Source organism: Myotis yumanensis, unplaced genomic scaffold (assembly GCF_028538775.1).
Source record: "Myotis yumanensis isolate MYYU_CA2020_CCGP unplaced genomic scaffold, mMyoYum1.0.hap1 SCAF_6, whole genome shotgun sequence".
NCBI classification, from domain to species: Eukaryota; Metazoa; Chordata; class Mammalia; order Chiroptera; family Vespertilionidae; genus Myotis; species Myotis yumanensis.
The window spans coordinates 38,051,428-38,078,548 of record NW_027223757.1 but is presented as its reverse complement, the minus strand read 5'-3'; the positions used below and the strand labels follow the sequence as shown (position 1 = coordinate 38,078,548).

The following is a 27,121-nucleotide window of genomic DNA, read 5'->3' as shown; positions in this document are numbered from 1 at the left end:
CACATACTCATACAGGCACCCATATGCTAGTTCTGTTTGTTGTCCTATTGACTAAATCAAACTCACACGTCTAAAATTAGTCTCATCCCATTTACCCTCAAGCAATTCCCATTACTTACATCCTTTTGGGTATAAATATCATCATTACTTTCCAAACCACTTGGGCTTATTATTCACCTACATTGAGTCATATATTGTACCTTCTTTCTCATCTGCCCTTCGTCTTGGTTTTAGGTAATGTTAGACTGCAGAGATCTTCATATTCCCTATTTTCTTGATCACTCTTATCTCTTATGCACAATACTAGCTTGTCTTACTTATTGCCATCCAGTTATGTCTTATGTTTACATTAATTAGCTCTTGGCTAGAATTTTATATTTTATACAAGTATATCTGAGTTGAAGATAATACTATGAGCAAATCTATTTAATCAAGGCTTGGTAGAGGAGATGGGCAGAATCCTTAGTATCTACTTAACCCTAGAAAAGTTACTTTACCTGTCAGTGCCTTCATTTCTTTATGTATACGGGGGGGGGGGGGGGGGGGGGGGGCACGACAATACTACTTCATAGCATGGTTATAAGTATTGAAAGAGTTAATGTTTTTATAGCATTTAGAACAGTGCCAGACACAATGGTAAGCCCTGAAGTACATAGAATCTACATAGGAGTTAATAGGGACATAATCTTATCTAGGAAAAAAGGTGGTTGGAAAATCACAAAAATGAGGCCTTGAACGCTGTGATAAGGAATGCCTGGTGGTGTTGAGCTAGGTTTGTGAGTAGAAGACATTGAATGAATGTTATATCTATATGAATGTAATAGTTGGAAGCCTGACGATCTCTTGACCAGAAACCTGAGCTTAAATCTATTATTCAAAGCCTTGATTTATTCACTGTTGCTTCAGATTCAAAACATTGGTTTTCACGGGCATTTCAGTCTAATGCAATGTCAGTTAATTAGGTCTCAAGTAAAACAGCTGCCACCAGAGAGTTCACATTACCATAACTTGCATTTGAAAAAGTCAAAATTTTCAAGATATGGTTAGTTCCAAAGTACATTTTTTGATAAACCAGCTTGAATACTGCAGTGTGTATAACAAGGTTAAATAAAGGTTCTAATAAGACAAACAGCGACAATTTAAATAAATCAGATGTTTTTGTCGAAGATTACTCTGTGATTTTCTCCAATTATTCATGACATTTCACCCACTCATATTGTGATCTGCTTTAATAGTGGAAGGAAAAAAAAAAACCCCTTGTCTCCTTGTTTATTCTTTGTTCTCAAGGAGATAAGCTGTTTATAAAGATGCTATTTGTTATTTAAATCACTTTTACTGAAGTTGTTTATTTCCTCGTTTCAGTTTCTAAAAATATTGCAACAATTGTAATGCTTCTTAGAGATGTCTATTCAATCCAGAGTGATTTGTACTGAAATTCTTTGCTAAATGGGCACAGGTGCTGATGTGTATAACGTGCTAGAGTGAGTTAAAACTAATAAATTTTAAAAAAATATATATATATTTTTATTGATTTCAGAGAGAAATAGAGAGGGAGAGAGAGAGACAGAAACATCAATGATGAGAGAGACTCATTGATCCGCTGCCTCCTGCATGCCCCACATTGGGGATCAAGCCTGAGCCTGCAAACCGGGCATGTTCCCTGATCCGGAATTGAACCGTGACCTCCTGGTTCATAGGCTGATGCTCAACCACTGAGCCAAGCTGGCAGGGCCTAATAAATGTTTTTAAAAGAAGATAACAGGAATATACTTGTCAACTACTGAAATCTGTGATTAAAAATATTTTTGACCTTACGTCTAATATTTGTAAAGGTCTACCTTTATACCTGCCAATTAATAAGAATTTAATAGTAGTAATAATAATAATGATAATAATAAATTAGATAACACCAAAACTATAAGCAGAAAAATTGCATAATTTGCATCCAGAAATTTATTTCTTAGAAAATGCCCTTTAATCACTTTGCAGACTTTCAAGATCATAATTATTACATAAAGCTAATTATATTAAAAGATAATTTACCTCATAGTAAAGTATCAAATTAAAGATGAAAAACAGTACTTGTAAACAGAATTATACTTTTAAAAACATCATTGAACAGCAAAACAAGAAATTAAATTTACAGCTTCTCTCTTTACTATGCATCAAATTACCTACAGACTAAATTTTGGTAATTTGATACTATAAAGCTACATAGTAGTATAGCATACAGCTCTATATTACATGTCTTGCATATCAATCTGTAAATCTAAACTATACTTATCCTAGGTAACCAACAGAATCGTTGTGTGAAATAAAGCCAAGAGGATTTGATATTGTAAGGGACAGTTGATTATTTCCAAGAACTAAAGCTTCAAAATCCAGCTGAGTTGATTTGAACTAAAGAAATGAAGCCTGGTACCATAGATTATAGCATGTATTCCTGCTGAGTAAGCCCTGGATACTGCAAACTCAGATCTGTGGGTGACCATCTCTCCCTTTGAAGTTGATGAGAATTTCTTGGCCTAAGTGAGATACATGCTGGGAAAATTGGGCCCTTACAATTGGTGTGTATAGACATTAGTGGTCTCAACACTGTTATCATCTGGTCCCTTAGTTTTATCCAGGCTTGGTTTTTGCAGAAGACGTTCAACTTTGTAATAAATCCTTCTTGAATTAGATATGCCCCATGACTAAAAGGTACTCAGGTTTTATCATCTAGAGATTCTAGATTGAGAACTGCTCTGTTACTAGTAAACTTGGGTAAATAAAACTCATCTTGATTTAAAACTTATTCAAGTAATTTCCCAAGGTGTCCATTAGAAAACAAACACAACACAACACAACACCCAGCTTATTCCTCTGAGGTCTAGGCCAAATCATGGCTAATTATGAGCATAGGCAACTGGTACAAGTACTAATACTTGTAAACAAATGAGTTCATATAGTTTTATCATTCCATCTTTGAGTTTTGAAGATTGGCTGCATTTTAGGCCATCTTTAGTTCCTCAGAAAAAGCAGTCCGTAGAACTGAAAAATATTCAGTCTATTTGATTGCCTAGATGCACTATGTCTAACCAACAAAACTAGGTTGCTTATGACCATCACTCAGTGATAATTAAAATTCTATGTGGCACGGTTCACTTTTGTCTAGATATACAACTGATTTAAGGGCCATTTAAAGAACTATCTCATTGAATAAACAAGCTTTCAGTCCCTATTACTGTTCAGTTAATACTAAGAAGGGGTAGTAACTGTGCTACCTTGGGGAAGTTACTTTATCGCTCAGAATCATTGAGTCTTAATATGCAAACTGCTGTGTTAAAATCAGAAGATCTTTAAGGTCCCTTGAGGATCTACAAGTAATTTTTTTGGTGCCAGTTCAAGATGGTAATGTAGGAAGATCCTGAATTCACCTCCTCTCATGTTCTACATATAGAACAATTTGCTCTAAAAATGATTTTTCTTACGAAGTCTGGATATCCATCTACATGAAGTTTATTTTTCTTTTATAATAATGAATACTAAAAACATGTGCAATATTAAACCTGGCACATCACTGGAGTTGCCCTGCAAATATTAAAATTCAATTACTAGGTTTTATAATTATTTACATTAAAGTGATTATTTCTCTAATTTAAAAAATTATGAGAACACAGGAAATACATAAGAGAGGAAATGGGATCATTTTTCCAGTTATCTCAAAATAATACATATGGAGGTTCATGAACTCAAATGAGATACTCGGTAAATCACCGGCGACATTTGAATGATATGAGATAGTAAGGATGATAGGAGCCAGATCTTGATTTTCTAAAGGTCCATAATAAAGAAATTCTGTAGACAGTAGGCAGGCATTGCAAGTTTAGATCACATTTTTAGGTCACATTTTTTAAGACAACTTTGACAGCAGGATGGAGCCAGGAGAAAGAGACAGAACCAGTTAGGAGATGACTGCATTAGCCTAGTAAAGACAGGAGGAGGAAGATCCAATTATAGTAGATGAATTAAAGCCATATTAAGAAGATAAATTTAATCATATCTGGTGCAGGGTTGGATCTGAGTGAGAAGGAAAATAAATTAATTGAAGATGGCTCCAAGATTTCAAATTTGCATGTGGAGTTGGGACAGTTAGAATTAGTTGGGGGTTGCTGCTATTTTTAAAAGAAAGATGGCAGAAAGGTCATGTGGAGAAATTATATGAGAAAAGTCTCTCCTCCCCCTTCAACATTTGGGCAAGTGGTATTTATGAAGGAAATATGCAGGTAAATACATACACATTATCATTGGGTTAAACATTTTTTTAAAAAGCATATCCTGCTGTAGCTGGTTTGGCTCAGTGGATAGAGTGTAGGCCTGAGGACTGAAGGGTCCTGAGTTTGATTCCGGTCAAGGGTGCATGCCCAGAATGTGGGCTCAATACCCAGGAGGTATTCTTTCTCATCATTGATGTTTCTATCTCTCCCTCTGAAATCAATAAAAATATATCTTAAAAAAAATTGAAAAAGCATATGCTCATAAAGGATATTCAAAGCTGGAAAACAAAAAGAACCAGTTATTTTTAAACTGTTGTAGAAAATAAGTAGAAAGAAACTAAAAAAAGATTTAAGCATTGAACTTGACTTCAAATATTGTCTTTAGCCAGTCTCTAGTTACAAGTTAGACAATGTTTCAGCAGAGGAAAAAATGGTAACATTTGTTGGAAGGTTGACAAATATATAATTCTTACTTAAGGAGGGCTCCCATCAATGTTTCTCTCCCCTTTCTCTTTCTAAGCATGTCTTCTGGTAAGGATTAAAAACAAAAAAAGCTTCTAGTAGGCCTTCCAGATTTTCCAAAGTGCCTTTTCATTGATTTCGCAGCACTTGGTAGAATCTTTTGTCTTTTTCTTTACCCCTCCTACTGGACTGCCAGCCTTTTCTGGACAGCAATTTGTATTCCCAATACACTTATCATAGTATCTCAAAACATTTTTGTTAAATAAAATTAGGGCAGATCACTTAGAAATTCATCTTTGGATACCCTAACCCATGGCCACTCCTCCCTTAACTCACTGTCCATCTCAGGCCCTTGGCTTTCTCATGTCACTTGTGAATTCTTTCAAAACATTTGAGCATGTCATTTTGAAAAAGATTTATGCTAATCTAATACAGAAAATAAAAATGGTAAGAAAACTTCGGGTATCCTGCCAAAGATGAACTGGGCGCTAGAGGCAAAAATAAATAAATAAATAAATAAATAAATAAATAAAAAATTGGGGCTACCATTGAGTCACCTACGTTTTATTTAGGTTTCGGAATCTGGCTAGAGTACGCTAATTAAAAAAGGTTCAGGGTTGGTTACACGTCGTACTCCAGTTCCAATTCCATGAAAACATTCCGGGCTCCTCGGCATCCAGCGCCGGGCTCAGAATTGCCCCTCCCACCAAGCTTGGAGCTGCCCGCCCCGCCCCGCCCCCGCCCCGCCACGCCCCGCCCTCCGCCCTCGGCGCCGCCGCACTGCATGCTGGGGGTCGTAGTCCCGCCTGGCCGCGACCTGAGGGACGAAAGGGCAGAGGAGGCCAGCCCGCCCCTTTTCTACGGGAGGTCGCGTTCCTGGGCCGCTCCCTTCGTGCTCTCGGGCGGAGCCTTCCGTGAGCACCGTCGGATTTGTCTGTGCCACCGTCTCTCTTCTGGGTCTCAATAAAGTTTTCCTCTTCCTTCTCTTGTACGGAGCTCAAGATGGCGGCCTCCTGGCCGCCCTTGGTTACCCTGCGATTAGTGCGGAGCCGGTTGAGGGGGAGATGTGTTGGGTGCGGAGCCTGGGCCGCCGCTCTGACCCCTCCGGCCACCGCCCCTGGGAGCCCCTTTTGGAAAGGTCAGTGACGGTGCGCAGGACCAGGGAAGCCTCCTCCTGGTGTCACGGGGTGCGAGCCCTGGAGGGGTTAGTGTCAGCCTCTCGTTCTTGTGCTGCTGCTGCACGGAGGGAGCTGGCCCAGCTGGCACTTGGAGGGTCAGAGGTCGGCCCAGCGCCGGTTCCCTCCCGGCTGTTGGAGAGCGGAGGCCGGGCGAGCCCGGCGTGGAAGGGCCTGGCTGGGGGGGTGCCGGTGTGGGGCTGAGACGGCGGGGCCCCCGCCCTGCGCCTCCCCACGCCGCCCGGGCTGGTGGCCAGACGCGGGTCCAGAAGCCACGCCGGGGACCCCGGGGCACCTCTGGTTCTCCCGCACGCATTCGCAGGGGGAGGGGTAGATGCGCTGGTTCTGTTCGAGTCACTAGAGGCGTGGAGTATATGCTGTCACCTGGCTTGCTCCATTCATTTAAATGTTATGGGTTCATGAATGAATGCACATACGTATTTTTTCTAAATATATTTTTGTTGATTTCAGAGAGGGAGAGGGGGAGAGAGAGAAACATCGATGATGGGAATCACAGATCGCCTGCCTCCTGCGTGCGCCACACCGGGGATGAGCCCGCAACCCGGCCTGTGCCCTGACCCCGAATTAAACCATGACTTTCCGGTTCTTAGGTTGACATTCAACCACTGAACCACGCCGGCCGGTCAGAATGCACACATATTTTGATAACCAAACCCACAGGAGTGCTAACTTTACTGTTGTATTCGTATGCTCCCACTAAACTGGGGCTCTTCGCCGCAAGGACCAGGTGTCATTGTTTCCTCAGCTCTTAGCACAATGTTTGTTGCGCAGATGTGGTTTTTGAATGAATGAATGACGTTATTTTTGCCTTTTCCGTCCACATACTTATGCTTTTTCTCATCTCCAAGCACCCTCTCTTATATATCTTAATTGACTCTCACTGATGGTCAGTAGTGTTGAAATGAGTACTAGAACTATGGAAGTCACCTAAGGTTTTTCTGCAGAGTTTAGCATAATCCGCTTTATAATGGAATATTTTTATAGAGACATTCTGTATCTATACTGTGGGGCGCGGGTACAGTGTTTTGGCCAGGTTCAAGCCTCGGACTAATGAAAGGACAGGGTCCTCTCATTGCCACGTGCAAGTCCCAGCTGGAAGGGCAGGGCCCTCCCAGCACAATTATAGCCAACAGCTATGGTTGTAAGCTTGAACCTATGGTCCGAACACGTGGCCCCACGTGCCTTGTGCTAGAGTTCAGGTGCGTGTAGTTGAGTAAGGTTGGAACTCACGAGAATGCTGTAAACAACGTGATCACGCCCCTACTTTGCCTCGTGGCATCTGCTATAAAATAAAGACACAGCTTGTGAGCGCTGGCGCTGTCTCCTCATCAGGGAGCAGCGTCCCACTGAGACCCAGCTTTCATTCTCTTTTCTGTCTTTTCTCAATCCTTTCACCCCCTGACTCAGGGTCACTGAACCAGGCTGAGCTGGCACGGCACATAAGGCGCCCTGGGGCTGAGTATGCCATGGCCGTGCCGGCTCCCCACATATACAAACATATGTATATAAATATCAGTATTAAAAAAATAGAAGCATGTCCTGGTTGTTGTGGCACAGGTGAGCGTCTTCTCATGCACCAAAAGGCCGCCAACGCCCTATCCAGTTTGGCTCAGTGGCTAGAGCAGCCGTGGGCAAACTATGGCCCGCGGGCCGGATCCGGCCGTTTGACATGAATAAAACTAAAAAAAAAAAAGACCGTACCCTTTTATGTAATGATGTTTACTTTGAATTTTTATTAGTTCACACAAACACTCCATCCATGCTTTTGTTCCGGCCCTCCGGTCCAGTTTAAGAGTCAAAAAGTTTGCCCACCCCTGCTCTAGAGTGTTAGGTAAGGGCACGCACGTACCGGCTGCTGCTTGGGGGAGCATGCAGGAGGCAACCCATCAGTGTGTCTCTGTCTCTTCCCCTCCTTTCCACTTTCTCTAAAAATCAATAGTAAAATATCCTCAGGTGAGGATAAACAAACAAACAAACAAACACAAAAGGCTGCCAGTTAGATTCCTGGTCAGGGCATGTGGGTGGGCTTGATCCCCAGTGGGGGGCAGGCAGGAGGCAGTCCATCTATGTTTCTCTCTCACATAGATGTTTCCCTCCCTCCCTCCCTCCCTCCCTTAAGCCAATAAAAACATAATTTAAAAAAAGAAGTGGAACATACTCTACACATTGTTCTGTTCCTTTTATTTTTTAAATTTAGTATATCTTGGAGATCATTCCATGTCAATAAGTATAGAATTGTTTCATGTTTTAAATGGTTAAAATAGAATTTCATTCTTTGCATGTAACCATAATTTATGAAAAGTAAGATTTAATGAACATTATCATAATGACATATAAGATCTACTGAGTGTCTATTCTGTGTCATGCAATAAGCTGAGTGCTTTCTACATACATTATCTCATCTAATTCTTATTATCCTCAATTTGGGGTTGATGAATCCAAGGTTGCAAAAGTTATAAGGCTAATTAAATGACAACTTGTGGGTTCAAGTAAAGGCTATATAGTAAAGGCTATACTTGGACTTTCATTTGACCCTAAAGGCTATGCTATTATCCTGTACTCATATTACCTCCTATAATCAAAATTTAACTGAGTGTGGAGATTTTATGAAAATGCAGTTATGAAGATGTTCCCGTCCCCTTTTAAACCAAAGGAAAATTTAAGTTGAAATGTTATTTAGTATTTATACTCTCATTTACAATTTTTCTATGCATTTTTCAATTATTTTGGTTATTTACTGTTTATATTTTATCTACTTTTTTTCATCTTTTCAAGTCTACTATTGACTACAGTGTAATGTGAGGGGAGCATTGCTTTAAAGTTAAAACAAGGACATAGATAAAGAAAAAGAAAGAGGGAAAAGAAAGAGCATGGTTTTTATGCCTCATCTCAGCTTTAATGCCAGCTGTGGCTCCAAGCCATGTTGGAAACTGGAACTATAAAAACTTTAAGGGTCCTAAAATGCTCTTCATCCAAATCACCTACTTGATTGCCTAACTTTAAACTTTGTAGGAAATAATAGCATTATGAATTCCATTTTGGGATGTGTGTATTTCCATTACTAAGATTATTAAAAATTTGAAAGTGAAATTCCTAATTATATAATTTAAATATATATGCTTAATTTTGATTTCACTGTCTGTTTTCTTTTAGGTCTAAATGTATCTCCATTTAATGTAACAGTTATTCAACCTCCAGATAGTTAAGGAGAAGCATTTATTAGGAATTAGAGTAGCCATAGTGTGGGTATTAAATGCTGAAAAATTGCTAATTCAATTGAAGCCTGGTATTAAGTGTGTGTCTGTGAGAAAGTGAATGAATTTAGTTCTAGCCCTTGAATAGCTCATAGTCTTGGAAGGGAGATGCAATTACAATAGTTAACATTTATTGAGCCCTTTCTTTGTTCCAGGCAGTCTGCTAGCAGTTTCTTTCTCTCATATTTTTATTTATTTTTTAAAATATATTTTATTGATTTTTTACAGAGAGGAAGGGAGAGAGATAGAGAGTTAGAAACATCGATGAGAGAGAAACATCGATCAGCCACCTCCTGCACATCTCCTACTGGGGATGTGTCCGCAACCCAGGTACATGCCCTTGACCGGAATCGAACCCGGGACCTTTCAGTCTGCAGGCCAACGCTCTATCCACTGAGCCAAACCGGTTTCGGCATTTCTCTCATATTTTAATCTTCATAAAAACTAGATATATAAAATTATCTCTATTTCATAAATGAATAATCAGATATGGCTACCCAACTGGGATTTGAACCCAGGGAGTCTTGCTTCAGAATCACAAACTTAACCACTAACTTCTATTAGCTCCTTATCATAACAATGAATAATAATAACAGCATGAGCTAGGCTCACCTGAAGTGTTGTAGGACTACAGAGAAAGCAGCTCTGCTTGTAGCTGGGAGGGTTTCTTAAGCAAAAGCTCAGTGGGATGCTGTTGGAGTTTTCTTAAGAAATGAGGTGATCAGATCGGTTTTAGCATGAGTAGTCTTGTGGCAGCCTGAAAAACAGATCAGGATGTGGCTGGGGAATACTGGAAGCTGTGTGATGATTTAAGGAAGCTGTAGTAGTACAGGGGAGAGCCGTATAGGGCAGTGATGGCGAACCTTTTGAGCTCGGTGTGTCAGCATTTTGAAAAACCCTAACTTAACTCTGGTGCCGTGTCACATATAGAAATTTTTTGATATTTGCAACCATAGTAAAACAAAGACTTATATTTTTGATATTTATTTTATATATTTAAATGCCATTTAACAAAGAAAAATCAACCAAAAAAATGAGTTCGCGTGTCACCTCTGACACGCGTGTCATAGGTTCGCCATCACTGGTATAGGGTCTGAATTACTGCCTTGGTGAAGATGGAGATCAGGGCAGCAAGGGGGGAATTCGGAGACACTGCTTTGGTAGAATTGACAGACTTTGGGGGAAACATGGAAAGACAGGAATTAAGATCAACTTAGGTTTCCTAGTTTGGGTAATTTAATGGCATTGCCATCTATCTGTCAAGGAAAACAAAACAAACAAAAAGTAAGGCCAGAGGCATTTTAGGGGGAGATCCCATTTTGAATTTGTTAAATTTGAGGTGTTTATGATGATTGCAGGTAAATAAGTCTAATTAGTTCTAGGAAATGTGGATAGCTTAGATTTAAAAAATTTGAGATGTTGAGAGCCATGAGAATGGAAGAACTAGTCTGGGAATATTTGTAGAGTGAAAGGAGAAAAGGCAGAGGAGGAGTCCTTGTGAAAACGGACATGAGCAGAAGAATGTGACCTTGTCGAAGAGCAATTAGGTCATAGGAAAACTGGGAAAGAAGCCAAGAAGGAAGATGTTTCTAGGTTTTCTGAAACTGAAAATTAGCATATCTGAAATTCTATTTTATTTAAGCTAGTCTTAGAATTTGTTTACTTCATAGAGGCAAGATAATATGAGAGTCACATCTTGTGGTTTGTTATTATTATAGTGTCCTGTATCTCAATGTTATATTTTTAGATGTCTCTCTTAAATGATGATTCATATTTACCTTTAGCTCCACAATCGCTTCTTTAGTATATGTACATAGGTGATTTTGATTAAGTATTAATATGAGTAGAACTAACCCCATCTCAGCCATGTGGGTTGGTATAATTTATTCATAGTATAGATTAGTGGTTTAGAGAATGGGCTTTGGATGTTTATTACCCAATAAGATGAAGACCCGTATGTGAAACTTCATGTTTCTTGGATCTCCATTAACATTTATTATTATACTAGAGGCCCGGTGCACGAATTCGTGCACGGGTGGGGTCCCTTGGCCTGGCCAGTGATGAGAGTTGATAGGGGCGATTAGTGTCGGCTGGCTGGGGGTGGTGGGGGAGGGGAGACTGCGGGAGGTTGGCCAGGAGGTTGGCTGTGGGACTGCACTTACCACCAGGGGGCAGCTCCTGCATTGAGCGTCTGTCCCTGGTGGTCAGTGTGCGTCATAGCATCACTTAGGCTTTTATATATATAGATTATAAAAGAATGTTCATGCCTAACTTCATGAGACTCACTTCATGATAACAGTTTCCTTCAATTAATTTTTTTAAAAGCATAGCACAACTTTTATAAGCATAGCTAGTGCCCTAGATGTAGTTCTGGGGTGGAGGTGGGGCAGATGAAATAGGGTGTGTCTAAGAGTAGAAGTGATAGAAAGGAACTTTAGAAGTCCAGAAATGGATTAATGATATACTATAGATTATCATTGCTTCATACCTCAAGAGCTTCATTCTCTTTAAGTAAATGATGAATATAAATGGAGTATAACTATTTTGGATTTGTCTTTTCACAAACAGTCCCACAGAAATAATGGATATCAAAGGTCTAGAAACTGGTAGTTCAGCCTTTGCTCCCAGTGAAGTAAGATGCTCTATAAATTCTCTGATGAAAGGTCATCTAGCCTCAGTTTGAACATATCTAACACTTTTTTTCCTAGGTCACTCATATTTTCTCTGGCCTGTGACTAAGCTTTGTTTCAGTTTCTCTCTTCAGAGCCTTTTGAATGTGTCTGTTCCTGCTGTGTTTTGTCTTTCTGGCCTAATGTCCTCTATTGAGGTCCCTTTTCTACACCGGAGGTATCTGATACTTTAATCTCCAGGATCTTTTTTTATAACCTCTTTCATTGTCCCGATTGTCCCTTCTTATTTCTTCTCTCCATTCAGCTTATCCCAGAAGTTACTTTTTCAATACATTATCTATCCATATTTTTGGCTAGGTGCAGTAGTTCTCAACAATTTTTAGTTCCTTCATAGTTTCATGATGCAATTTATATCTTTTTTTTTTTAAAATAAATTTTATTGATTTTTTACAGAGAGGAAGGGAGAGAGATAGATAGTTAGAAACATCGATGAGAGAGAAACATCGATCAGCTGCCTCCTGCACATCTCCCACAGGGGATGTGCTCGCAATCCAGGTACATGCCCTTGACTGGAATGGAACCTGGGACCTTTCAGTCCGAAAGCCGACGCTCTATCCACTGAGCCAAACCGGTTTTGGTGCAATTTATGTCTTAAATGTAATTCCTATAAGACTCCATTTTAAAATTCTCATTTATATATGTGTGAAGGTATAAAATTTAAAATAAATGAACATAACATAGATGTTACTTTTCTTTATCTTTTGAAGGAAAATAGACCTTGTAGATCTTATTATTAAATAGTGTATGGACAGGATGAATGTTAAGGAGTTACTCAGTATGCCTGTAATTATTTCAGAATAGCTTTATTCAGATATGTAGGGCAGTGTTTTACTGATTTGTTATCATGAAATTTAAAGTACAATTTTTTTCTTTTGTAAAATTATACATATTGTCACTTTTAAGATTAACTAGCTCCTAAAGGGGGGGGGGGGGGAACCCCAGCAAGCATTTAGTTTTAATTTTCATAATTTTTCTTTGTAACACAAAAGCAGTCTTTTAGCCTAAGTGCCCATCAGCAGATGAATGGATTAGAAAACTGTGGTACATCTACACAATGGAATACTATGCTGCTGTAAAAAAGAAGGAACTCTTACCATTTGCAACAACATGGACGGAACTGGAGAGCATTATGCTAAGTGAAATAAGCCAGTCAATGAAAGAAAAATACCACATGATCTCACTCATTTATGGATAATAAAGACCATTATAAACTGATGAACAAAAATAGATACAGAGGCAGAGCAGCATTGAACAGACTGTCAAACTACACCGGGAAGGCTGGGGAGGGTTGGGGGGCGGGAGGGGGGGTTAAGAGATCAACCAAAGGACTTGTATGCATGCATATAAGCATAACCAATGGACATAAGACACTGGGGGGTAGGGGAAGCTGGGGGAATGTCAAGGGGGGGGAAAGGAAACATATATAATACTCTTTGTAATACTTTAAGCAATAAAACAAAATTAAAAAAAAAGAAAAAAGGAATACAATTAGCCAATAAAGAGCTAGAAAGAAAAAAAAAAAGCAGTCTTTTAAAAGCTCCTAAATCAGCCTTTTATAAATAAGGCACATCATCTCGTGATGCATTCCTTGATGCTGGCTTATGTTGTTTTTCTAAAGAAAGAGTTTATGGCCCTGGCTGGTGTGGCTAAGTGGTTGAGCATTGACCTATGAACAAGGAGGTCCCGGTTTGATTCCTGGTGGGGGTTGCAGGCTCCATCTGCAGAGGGGGGAATGTGTAGGAGACAGCCAATCAATGATTCTCTCTCATCATTGATGTTTCTCTTTCCCCCTTTCTCTTACTCTCTGAAATAAATACAAAAATATATACATTAAAAAAAAGAAAGTTTTATGAAAATTTGATTTTCTTCTATTCTGCACTTTGTGTTTTCATCACTGAATCAAACATAGGTCTTTTTTAATTTTTTTATTTTTATTGATTTCAGAGAGAAAGGGAGAGGCGAGAGAGATAGAAACACCAATGATGAGAGAGAATCATTGAACGGCTGTCTCCTGCATGCCCCACACTGGGAATCGAGCCTGCAACCCAGGCATGTACCCCTGACTCGAATTGAACCCAGGATCCTCTAGTCCATAGGCTGACGCTCGATCCACTGAGCCAAACCAGCCAGGGCCAAACATAGGTTTTTAATGTCACTGGTAAGTCTGCCTTTTTGGGTCATTGTTGACCATTGCAGTTTTCAAAAAAGCAGCTGAAACTTTATTTTTGGGTATGATTGTTGGGGTCCAGCCCCAGCAGGTCCAGGGGTTCTCAAAGGTGTGGACGGAGTCGGTGAAGAAGGAATGACACAGAGACAGCGTTCAGATGATCAGCATAGCCAGGTTCTCTTTTTATCTGTATTTATACCATTTGATCCTAAAAGCATGCCTCTATAATCAAAGCATGGTATGTTTTGGGTCCTCCTTTGACCTTATACAGTTCCTTGTTTCATGTCCATAGTTTCTTAACTGACCTTTGCCAAAAATCATCTCCATCTAGTTCTGTTGATTTTAATCCTATCCATTCTATTCCAAAAGTTAGGGCTAGTTTGTTATCTCCATTCCAAGGTCACTACTCTACTGTTCTGTTAAGCTACAAGGAAGTAACTAAAGGAGATTATCCTAAGTAAAGATTATGTAGCTTAAGCGTGATTGTTCGTAGTTAAGGTGATTAACTACCCGCCTGGCACTTGGTTAAGGGGTTTTACTGATTTATTCCCTTCCTTAGTCCTGTTAATCCCTAACTCCAGGGAAAAATCCCCACCTGGGGAAACAACCTTTCTCGGGGAGGTGGCCCTGGTTAGAACACATAGCTCTAAGAAGGGGTATGCCACGTCCCTTGAAACATATGCTGTGCAGATGTTTCTTCCTTGCAGCAGCTGTGTCAAGCAGCAAGGATGGACCAGCTTCCGGCATATGATTAGACATAAGAGAGCATACATAGGCTGCTTATGACCTTAGCATGGGCTTCTGTTATTGTAGGGGGACATTTCTGGTCAGTGGCCACTGTTTACAGTTTGTTAAAATCTACACATGTACAAGTAACTCATGAGGAATTGTGAACACAGTATTTGAAAGGATGTTTAATAAATATGCATTAAAATCTAATTATAGTAATGAAGTTTACAGCTGAAATTTTAATCCAGCCCTTTAGAAATATTAAATGTGCTTTTCCTGATTGTGCATTTTTCTCACAGCAGTTGGGTAAACATTTTAAACTGGAAATCTCGGTTTCTTATATAGTTTTGATTTCATTTAACTGAGCGTGTTCTTTTTGGCAACAATCTTATTTCTTTTTGTGAAGACGTGAAACTCCTTTTATTCCATAACTGTTACTTTGAAGAATTTGGATCAGTTTTATTTTAGAACTGGTAAACATATGGGATATCTAATCTAATAAAAGAGAAACATGCAAATTGACCATACCTTTGCTATGCCCAAGCCACACCCACCAGCCAATCAGAGCGACTATATGCAAATTAACCCAACCAAGATGGCGGCCGGCAACCATGGAGCTGGAGCAAACAGGAGGCTTGGTTGTCCGGGCGATGGAGGAAGCCAAGTTTCCTGCCTACCGCGGCGGGCTCTGGCCTCCGCTGAAGGCAACAAAGTTTCAATTATAGAAACTAAATCAGCTGAAACCGGTTTGGCTCAGTGGATAGAGCGTCGGCCTGCGGACTGAAAGGTCCCAGGTTCGATTCCGGTCAAGGGCATGTACCTGGCTTGCGGGCACATCCCCAGTAGGAGATGTGCAGGAGGCAGCTGATCGATGTTTCTCTCTCATCGATGTTTCTAACTCTCTATCTCTTCCCTTTCCTCTCTGTAAAAAAATCAATAAAATATAAAAAAAAAAAAAAAAAAAAAAAAAAAAAAAGAAACTAAATCAATCCCAGATACCTGCTTCCAGCCAGCCTGCAAACAGCCATCAGCCTTTCACCCAGGATGGCCACACCCTCATGGTGTGAGGGTCCCTGAAGGGGGTGTGGCCAGCCTGAAAACGGCCCTCATCCCCTCACCCAGGCTGGCCAGGCACTCCAGCGGGGACCCCCACCCTGATTTGGAACACCCTTCAGGGCAAACCAGCTGGCCCCCACCCATGCACCAGGTCTCTATCCTATATAATAAAAGGGTAATATGCAAATTGACCCTAATAGCAGAACAACTGGGAATGACTGGTCACTATGACACACACTGACCACCAGGGGGCAGACACTCAATGCAGGAGATGCCCTTTGGTGGTCAGTGCGCTCCCATAGGGGAAGCTCTGCTCAGTCATAAGCCAGGCTGACGGCTGCCAGTACAGCGGTGGTGGTGGGAGCCTCTCCTGCCTCCTCAGCAGCGCTAAGGATGTCCGACTGAAGCTTAGGTCTGCTCCCCACTGGCAAGTGGGCATCCCCCGAGGGCTGCCAGCTTAGGCCCGGGGAGTGGGCCTAAGCCAGCAGGTGGTTATCCCTCGAGGGATCTCAGACTGCAAGAGGGCACAGGCTGGCCTGAGGGACTTCCCCCCAACCCCCCCTGAGTGCGCAAATTTTTGTGTACCGGGCCTCTAGTAGATGAATAATAAAATATGACCTGAAAAGACTAGATTGTGATATTGGTTTCATTTTACAGTACTGGATCAATAATTTAATTTGGTATTTCCATTTTCTCATCTGTAGAAGGGGAATAGTTATCCTAACTACCTTTCTTACATGTCATTTATGAGGCTCAAATAGATTAGCATATGAGAAAGTCCTTTGAAAACTTTGAAGAAATGTTATATAAATATAGGGCTATGCTAGGAGTAATTGAAATAATACTGAAATGGTAGAGGGTGGGTTACAGTTGGTAAATAGAAATGGAATGGACTCAACTCTATAGAATTACTAAAACCATTTTAACTGGGTGATGCCTCACCTATATTAACAATGGCAAAGGCTCAGTTTGATTTCAGTGCTTTGAATTCTAGAAAATGCAGTTTTGATTTTTCAAAGACTGTGCAAAGGGCCTCTGTAGAAAACCAGGGATGGTTTTTGTTCTCCTGGATGTAACTACCTTTTCTTTGGCTATTCCAAACATCTAGAGGTTTTTAGAAAATAAAAATTGCTGCTTTCTTCATGACATTTCAAAGAAAGTTGTTGAAATTTGATTTATATTATTCAGGTAAGTCACTAAGGTAAAATATATTTAGTAAGATTATTTATGGATACTGTTTTCAGAGGAACTCAAATAGTTGAGAAGATAATATATAGAAAGTGCTTTCAATAATAAAGATAAATTAAAATAAAATAAAGATGCTAGATGAAAATAAAAATATAGAAAGTACTATTTGTGTGCTGGATACATAGTAGGCATTTATTAGTTTTCTTTCTCTTTACCTTTCAGAATTTTGTCACTCATGAATTTTCAAATGATCCCAGTTTTGTAAAGAAAACTTTAAGTGGTGAAAATGGACATAAAACACATAGCTTTCCTGGTTTACATAAATACCTTGTATAGTTTGTTGATTTTATGTAACTTTCTTATTTATTCTGTTGGACTAAACACACATAATGCCTTGAAATAGACTCGTCACAAATTGTATTGAATATTTCTGGGTATACAACTGCTTAGGAATAAATAATGCAAAAAGATAGTTTTCTTTACCTTGGAAACTCTTTAAATTTGTATGATCATGTGTCATCTTGACATTTCTTTAATTCTTTTCTTTAATCATAGGCTTTTTTAAAATTTATTTGGTTTTAGGGAGAGAGGAAAGGAGAGAGATTCATTGTTTCACTTATTTATGCATTCATCAGTTGATTCTTATATGTGCCCGGACCTGGGATCAAACCTGAAACCTTGGTGTATTGGGATGATGCTCTAACCAACTGAGCTACTCAGCTAGGGCTAATCATAGGATATTTTTGAGCTGAGAAATGATTACAGAATGTTTTTTTTTTTTTAAATATATTTTATTGATTTTTTACAGAGAGGAAGGGAGAGAGATAGAGAGTTAGAAACATCGATCAGCTGCCTCCTGCACATCTCCTACTGGGGATGTGCCTGCAACCCAGGTACATGCCCTTGACCAGAATCGAACCTGGGACCTTTCAGTCCGCAGGCTGACGCTCTATCCACTGAGCCAAACCGGTTTCGGCTACAGAATGTTTTTGAGTTGAATCCTACTTACTGACAAGTTGTAAAGTTTCTGCACTGTAAGCCACGTCTTTACTGATTTTGAGTAAGAAGTTGATGATGGGTTCTCAAAAATGTTAACGTCCAAAAAAAAAAAAAAAAAAAAAGTTTTAACCTCCAGTATTAAAAAACCTTAAGGATGAGTCAAACCTTTAAAATAACATTTCTTAAAGAGAAGTGCTTTCTGTTGAAACAGTCTGTTCCACCATTTTGCTTAATGTGTAGAATTAGAAATCCATTCCAGTGAAATCACCTAAGAACACGAAGGTCACATATCACACTGTGTGTTATTATCCCTCTGGCTCTATGGAAACAGTGTCAGTACAATTAAGCTTTATGACATACATGTTATGGTTCTCCAGAGAAACAGAACTAATATACTTAGAAAAGATTTGTTACAGGAATTGGCTCCCACATTATGGAGGCTGACAAGTCCCCAAATCTGCAGTCAGAGAACTGGAGACTTAGAGACCCAGGAGAGTCTGTGGTGAACCAGGGGAGCTAATGGGGTAGTTCTAGTCCAAAGAACTACAGACCCAGGAGGAACAGATGTTTCGGTTGAATCCAAAGGCAGGAGAAAATTGATGTCCCAGCTTAAAGGCGGGTCAGGAGGAGTTCCCCCTTACTCACAGGAGGGTCAGCCATTTGTTCTATTCAGGCCTTCAACTGATTGGAGAAACACCCACATTAGAGAGATGTTCATTCAAATGTTAATCTCATCCAGGGACACCCTCACAGACATACTCAGAATAATATTTGACTAAATGTCTGGGCACCCCATGGCCCAGTCAAGTTGACACATTAAATTGACCATCACAACTTGTATCAAGAGTATGATTGTCCTCCATGTGGTAACAACATTTCCCCTCATTTATCTTTTTGCATTATTCATTCCTAAGCAGTTGTATACCCAGAAATATTCTAAGATGCTTGTAGTAGTCCAGGTATCCCTGTTTGACACGCAAATGCAGGAAGGAATGAGTTCCTGTCCTGCTCTCCTTCTGAAGAGCACGTGAGGAAACTTGGGCAGAAGCTGACTTTCCCTTGGGCATCATTGCTAGGATGGTGATCATGTGCCAGTCACCGTGGAGAACGACATTACGGTGATTGAGAGTCAAATGGTGGAGTCAGGAGATGGATGTAGAGGGTGTATGTGACTCCAGAGCCCACCTTCCTTCCACTGTAACATTCTACCTTTCTGCTGTACCTGTGGGTACAAATGCTGGCTCTGCTACTGCCTGGCTATGGGGACATGGACTGGTTACCTAGCCCCTCTGTTTCTTAGTTTCTTAAGCTTTAAAGTAGGGATACTGGTAGTACCTACTTCATAGGGTGGTTGTGAAGATCAAGTGAGTTAATGTATGTAAAATACTTAGAAAAGTACCTGGCACTTACTAGTAGTAGTTAGTAAAGATTAGCAATTGTTGCTGCTGCTAGTAGCCTCATGATCTTGGTCAGTTCGCTTAACCTGCAATGCTAACTCTGGTCCAAATTACAGACTTCTCTTAACCTGACTGTTATTATAGTTTCCTAAATAGTTTCTCTGTTCTACTTTAAAAATGTATATAGTAATGGCTTTATTGAGCTATGATTCACGTACCACACAATTCACCCATTTCTGTGTTTACTTTGCATTTCTACCATCTTATTTTCTGCAGAGTAATCTTTTAAAAAAAAATAAATCATGTCACATCCCTGATCAGAGCCATCCACTTATTCTTTTTTTAAAAAAAATATATTTTTATTGATTTCAGAGAAGAAGGGAGAGGGGGAGAGAGAGAGATAGATAGAAACATCAATGATGAGAGAGAATCATTGATCAGCTGCCTCCTGCATGCCCCACACTGGGCATGTGCCCTCACTGGGACTCGAACTGTGACCACCTGGTTCGTAGATCAGTGCTCAGTGACTGAGCCACGCCGCTCGGGCCACTTGTGTTTAATTCTACTTTAAAAACAGTATTTACCATGGCTTACAAGACCCTATATGATCACGTCTTGCCTCTCCTTTCCAGCTTCATTTGGTGACAGACTCAACCTTGTTCATTTAAATCAGCCACGTAAGCCTTGTTTTTCTTCCTTAGAAATGTGCAGCTTTTTTTTCATTTTCACTTTGGGGTTTTTGCCAGAGCTCTTGCCTCTGCCTGGAATGTTCTTCTCTCAGATCTTCTTCAGAGCTGACTTCTTTTAGCATTCAGGTGTCAACTTAAATGTCACTTTCACAGGCAGTCTTTTCCTCATATTTTAATATGCATCTGAAATACCTAGGTATTTTGTTAAAAATGCAAATTTTGATTCAGATCCATGGGGTGGGGCCTGAGATTCTGTTTTTCTATTAAGCTCCCTGAAGATGTCTCTAGGGCTGTTGGTCAGAGGCCCTAGGGCAGTGGTCGGCAAACTCATTAGTCAACAGAGCCAAATATCAACAGTACAACGATTGAAATTTCTTTTGAGAGCCAAATTTTTTAAACTTAAACTATATAGGTAGGTACATTGTTATTAACTTAATTAGGGTACTCCTAAGGCTTAGGAAGAGCCACACTCAAGGGGCCAAAGAGCTGCATGTGGCTCGAGAGCCGCAGTTTGCCGACCACTGGGTTAGAGCATTATCCCAATACGCCAAGGTTGCAGTTCAATCCCTGGTCAGGGCACATGCAAGAAGCAACCAATGAATGCATAAGTAAGTGGCACAACAAATCGATGTTTCTCTTTCTCCCTTCCTCTCTCTATAAAATCAATCAATAATTTCATTTTTTAAATTGGTGGGTATTGCTTTATTTCCTGCTAATAGTGACCCTACAAGCAAACCCATGTTTCTAAAACCCACCGTCGCCTATAAGAAGAAGCATTAAACCCCCAAAGTGACACAGGACAAGGGCAAGGAATCTGTATGCCCAGGGAAAGGAACTATGACAGGAAACAGTGACTATGGTGAGCAAACTATGTCGATTTTCTGGAAAAGGGCTAAAACTGCAAAGGAGATCAGTTGTGCTGAAGCTTGAATGCATTGAGCCCAACTGCAGACCTAAGGAGTGCTGACCATTAAGACATGCAAGCATTTTGGCCCTACATGCTTTGGCTCAGGGATAGAGTGTCGGCTTGTGGACTGAAGAATCCCGGGTTTGATTCTGGTCAAGGGCACATACCCCGGCTCGATCCCCAGTAGAGGGCATGCAGGGGGCAGTGGATCAATGATTCTCTCTAATCATTGATGTTTCTATCTCTCCCTTTCCCTTCCTCCCTGAAAAAAAAAAAAAAAAAAAGACGAAAGCATTTTAAACTGGGAGGAGATAAGAGAAAGGGCCAGTTGATCCATTTTTATTATGAAGACAGTGAAATCTTGTGGTTATGTTCACTTAAAAAAATTGGGAAATTGAAATAATTACAAATATATTAAAAGCCTTGGGGAAACTCATTTTTCCACCCCAGCGGAAAAATATAAGTAATTGTTAAAATACTATCTAGGAAGTTATTATAATAGATTATTCAGATTCTAGGATATCATGATATTGACTAAATCTTAAAGCAGGTTGGCTTTGGGTTATAATGGGATCTTCCTAAAATTGAGTTTAGGAGAAAATAGTGAATAAAGAACAAAATTGAAGAATTTGAACAGTACAGACTTTTGGGGCCTTTAAAATCTTCCATTTATGTGTGTAGATTAATGTGTGGATCTTCAAAATGGCATTTTCCCACTGTCCATTTGGAATACAATAAGACAAATTAATACAAATCAAAATAATATGGCATCAGCATCACATAATTTGTGTACACTGATGTAGTAACAGATTTAATTTAGTGCAGCTTTTGAGAAGTCTTTTGTGTTTCAATTTATACAGCTGCTATCCAGGCCTACGCTGGCCAATCTCTCAGCCTTGATTGTCTTGCCTGACTGAGTCTCTCTTTCTCTCTCTTTTAAAGACTTTATTATTGTCCTATCCGGTTTGACTCAGTGGATAGAGTGTTGGCCTGCAGACTTCAGGGTCCCGGGTTCGATACCAGTCAAGGGCACATGCCTGGGTTGCGGACTTGATCCCCAGTAGGGGGTGTGCAGGAGGCAACTGATCGATGTTTCTCTCTCATTGATGTTTCTAACTCTCTATCCCTCTCCCTTCCTCTCTGTAAAAAATCAATAATAAAAAAAAAGATGCCAACTCCCTTAAAAAAAAAAAAAGACTATGTTTAGTTTTGTTAGAAACCACCAAACTGTCTTCCAAAGTGGCTATACCATTTTGCATTCCCACCAGGAATGAAAGAGAGCTCCTGTTGTTCCACATTCTGGCCAGCATTTGTCAGTGTTTTGGCCATTCAAATAGCTGTATAGTGGTATCTTATTATTTTAATTTTCATTTCCCTAATGACATATGCCTTGGAGAATTTTTCATATGCTTTTTTGCCACCCATATGTCTTCTTTGGTGAGGTGTCTATTAAGGGCATTGGCCCACTTTTATTTATTGGTAGCTGTGCTTTTTAGGACTGTATCTCTATAGTCCTATCCATCATAAATTGTACGTTAACGTCTTTGGTCCATTTTTAAAAATCAGATTGTTTTCTTGTTGTGAGTTTTTAAATTTTTTTAAATTGATTTTTAGTGAAAGAGAGAGGAAGGGAGAGGGATGGAGAGATAGAAACATCAATGATGAGATAGAATCATTGATTGGCTGCCTCCTGAACACCCCACACTGGGGATTGAGCCTGCAACCTGGACATGTGCCCTGACCAGGAATTGAACCATGACCTCCTGGTTCATAGGTCAATGCTCAATCTCTGAGCCATGCCAGCCAGGCTTGTTGTGAGTTTTAACAGTTTTTTTGTATATTTTGGATAACAGTCCTTTTATCAGATGGATCTTTTGCAAATATTTTCTCCCAGTCTGTGGGTTGTCCTTTAATGAGACCCTGGCATTGTCTTTTGCAACACAAGGTTTTAATTTTTTTTTAAAAAATATATTTTTATTGATTTCAGAGAGGAAAGGAAAGGAGAAGGAGAGAGAGATAGAAACGTCAATGATGAGAGAGAATCATTGAATGGCTGCCTCCTGCACACCCCCTACAGGGGATTGAGCCCGCAACCCAGTCATGTGCCCTACTGAACCAAACCAGCTAGGGCCAAGGTTTTAATTTTAATGAAGTTCAGCTTATCAATTTTTTTTTCATGGATTGTGCGTTTGGTGTTGTATCTAAAAAGTTATCATATATACCAAAGTCATCTAGGTTTCTTTTATGTCTCCTATGTTTCTCCTAGGGTATCTTCTAGGAGTTATATGTTTTATGATTTACATTTAGGTCTATGATTCATTTTGAATTAAATTTTGTAAAGGGTGAAAGGTCTGTGTCTAGATTCATTTTTTTTTGTTTTTTGTTTTTCCTTGTTGTTCCAGCACCATTTGATGAAAAGATTATTTTTGCTCTATTGTATTGCCTTTGCTCCATTGTCAAAGATCAGTTGTCTGTATTTATGTGGGTCTGTTTCTGGGCTCAGTATCCTATTCCATTGATCTATTTGTCTATTCTTTTGATTATCATAACTTGAAGTTGGGTGGTGTCAGTCCTCCAATTTTGTTCTTCTCTTTCAATATTGTGTTGGTTATTCTGGGTCTTTTGTTTCTTCATTTAAACTTTAGAATTATTTTGCCAGTATCTACAAAATAACTTGCTTGGATTTTGACTGGGATTGCATTTAATGTATAGATCAAATTGGAAAGAGCTGACATCTTGACAGTATTGAGTCATCCTATTTATGAACATGGAATATTTCTCCATTTTTAAGTTCTTTCATTTGGTTCACTACAAAATTCTGATGAACCAAACTATAAAACTCTGATTTTCCTCATGATAGATCTTGTACATATATTGTTAGATTTATACCCAAGTATTTTATTTTGGGGGGCTGGTAATGTAAATGGTATTGTATTTTTAATTTTATCTTTTTGTTTGTATTTTTAAATTCCACTTTTATTTTTCTTTTTCAATGTTTTCTAAATTTGTTTTTTTTTTAAAATTCCACTTTTATATATTAACCTTGTACCCTACAACCTTACTACAATTGCTTATTAATTGCAGGAGTTGTTTATTTTTTAATCCTCACCCAAGGATATTTTAAAAAATTGATTTTAGAGAGAGAGGAAGAGGGAGAGATAGAGAGAGAAATACCAAGCATTTGCTTCCCATACCTGCCCCAACCAGAGATAAAACCTGCAACCTAGTTATGTGCCCTGACTGGGATAGAATCCACAACCTCTGCTGTACGAGATGACGCTTCAACCAACTGAGCCACCTGGCCAGGGCTCCAAGATTTATTTTGTTGATTCTTTTGTGTTTTCTATATAGATGATTATGTCATCTGTAAACAAAGACAGTTTTATCTCCAACTCGTCCCCTGGCCACCCTGGCTGCAAGAGAGGCCAGGACATGGAATATTTAACAGGGTAGCCTTGTACTTAACCAAAATTTCTATTCAGAAAGAACAGCTATTAGAAGATAGCCTTGCCCTATCCTGGACATTCATGATTTATTTAGATTTTTTTTTCTCTCTTGGGAAAAAGATGGAAATAACATTGTCACTGATAATTTTTTTCTAAAGTAAGTAATCTTTATATTGAAACAAAGGAAACATGATATTCAATCAAATAAGAGAAACACTGGCAATGTACTTGTGCAAAATCTTTTTCTAAAAAATGTGTCCATTGACTGCTGTTTATTGATGCTTCTAAAAAATAGTTACCTACTCATTGCACCTACCCAGATAAGGGATGCAGTTATGATTGGACCTTACCATGGCCAATCATTTCTCTCTCAGGAAGGCTAAAGGAGAGATCAGAACACCACCCTGCTTAGAAATGGACACTATTGTGTTCCAAATCTTTGTGTTCTACCTAAAGGTTATGGAAAAGGGAAGGAATCTCATAAACAGAGGACTGGAGTCATGTGGTGAAGTCTGGATGCTGTGTGGTTTTGGATAGAGAGTAAAAATGCAATAGAGAATCTTTTGTGACTAGCCTGTACATCTCTGCCTTGGTGCTTAAGAACCATAACTAGGCCTGACTCAAAGAGAGGGACAGTCTGCTGTGGGGAGAGCTGATGAACCCAGCGCTCTTGTTCAATGGATGGGGTGAAGCAGAGATTCTACAGCAGGTAGGTTTTGTAGAAGAGGGGCTACAGTTATAGCTATGGGTTTGGATTTCTTTCCTTTTATTTATTTAAAAATATTTTTATTGATTTCAGAGAGGAACAGAGAGGGAAAGAAAGATAGAAAAATCAATGATAAGAGAGCATTATCGATCAGCTGCCTCCTGCACGCCCCCCACTAGGGATCGAGCCTGCAACCTGGGCATGTGCCCTTGACTAGAATCGAACCAGGGACCCTTCAGTCGGCATGCTGATGCTCTATCCACTGAGCCAAACCAGCCAGGGTCGTTTTATTAAGATGAGATGGTTTTAAATGTATTTACTGTGTAAAATTGTTTTTATCAGAATGCTATTTACAATAACTGCTCAAATGTGTATCTGTAACAGGTTACAAGTTTTAATGTGACTATTAAGAAACATGTATAGTAGCACTATGAAGCATCTCCATTTAAGAAAGTCTAACATTTTATATATTTTTTTGTTTATAGCCTATACAGTTCAGATACCCGAGAGTATGTCTCCTTCTGTGGCCACAGAAACTTATGTGAAAGCCTTGGATTTTTGCCATGGACCTCTGGACCACTATGACTTTCTGATCAAAAATCATGAGATAAAGGAGGATGCACATCAGAGAAGAGTCATACAGTGTTTGCAGAAGTTACACGAGGACCTTAAAGGATACAGTATAGAGGCAGAAGGCATCTTTTCAAAGGTGAGGTTGTGTGATGCTAAAGATTAAACAGTTAAAAGTATAAGCATTCTATAAAATGAATTAGATGCAGTCGGGTACAATCTGAAACAGCTTCAAAATTTCCCACCAGTTCCTTTAAATAAGCTCTGTTGATCCCCATATCTGACCTCTTGATGTTCCATAGCTTTCTTCACCTTGGGGGGATTCAGATTGCTTCATGTTTACATAATAGTTGGTGCCATCCAGTCAGAATAAAAACCTCAGTGCCCTTCAAATGTTTCCCTATCTCTTGCTGAGGCATAGCCGAGGATCCGCAGTGAAGGTGGAGTGATTTGTTCTTCTCCTTTCCCTCCTTCTTTCTCTGCTTGCCTGCCTTCTCTAGGGTCAGAGTGGGAGGGATAGAAGATTAGAGTGAAATAGCAGTCATAAGTGACCAGTTAAGGGCCTTTGGTGTGATAGATATTGACATGCTAGTTCTTTGTTGAGGGGCACAGTGGTGGGTTCCTCAGGACCGCCCCAGTGCTCCACTCTTTGACTTCTTATGACTGTATCAGAATACCTCCCACCACTGCATGGGCAGCTTTAGTCAGCCTCCTGCCCTTGGACTTCTGCTGATAAGAAGTAGACATCAGTCTCTGTCTTAGTCCTGTGTACTCCCATGATCCTGGGGACATGTCAAGTTCTTCCATGAACTCTTCCACACCCTGCTTTGATAGCTGACTATAGATTTCCTCAGCTAAGCAAGCATTCTGCTTACACTCAATTCTTACTTTTTTAGATGCTTCTCTTAGGTTACCCCTGCACTTGGCATGAGGTTTATCTGGGGGAAATGCCACAGCATTTCTTACCCAGCTAACAGCTTTCACTTTTGATGACTTTCTTCAGTTCTACTTTGGTTTTAGAGCTGATCTCCCCCACTTTTAAATAATTCCTGCATGGATCTGAATAGTGCCTCTCTTAAGAGTGTAGGAAACCTTATCTCCCCTTATCCTCAGCTTTGAGCTTTTGCTGAAATTCTAAGATGACAGGAAAACTCCCATTCCTTATCTCATTATAGAAGTCAATGTCCTCAGTGGTGTCATCTTCAAATTATGAAGGATATTAATAGTAATAAGAGTTAGAAAGTGGTTTAATCAAAGGAACTAGTTTTCTTTTAATTGGCCAAATCGCCCATCCCCTGCTCCCACACATGAATATTTGTTTATTATGTGGTCTTTAGGAGAAAGGTCCTGTATAATATGTGTTAGTAGTGCTTTATTAAAAATGATGGAAAGTAATTTTACTTTTTAAA

General features: G+C 39.6%; 1 protein-coding gene across 1 annotated transcript in view; it reads left to right on the top strand.

Moving 5' to 3' along the window:
• Positions 1 to 5,540: 5,540 nt before the first annotated feature.
• The window catches only part of AFG1L (AFG1 like ATPase), a 160,538-nt gene continuing 138,957 nt past the window's right edge, over positions 5,541 to 27,121 (top strand). The window contains exons 1-2 of the mRNA XM_070417977.1: positions 5,541 to 5,856; positions 25,628 to 25,851. Coding sequence (XP_070274078.1) covers positions 5,721 to 5,856; positions 25,628 to 25,851 — 360 coding nt within the window. The 5' untranslated portion in view covers positions 5,541 to 5,720. The remainder of the gene's footprint in view (positions 5,857 to 25,627; positions 25,852 to 27,121) is intronic.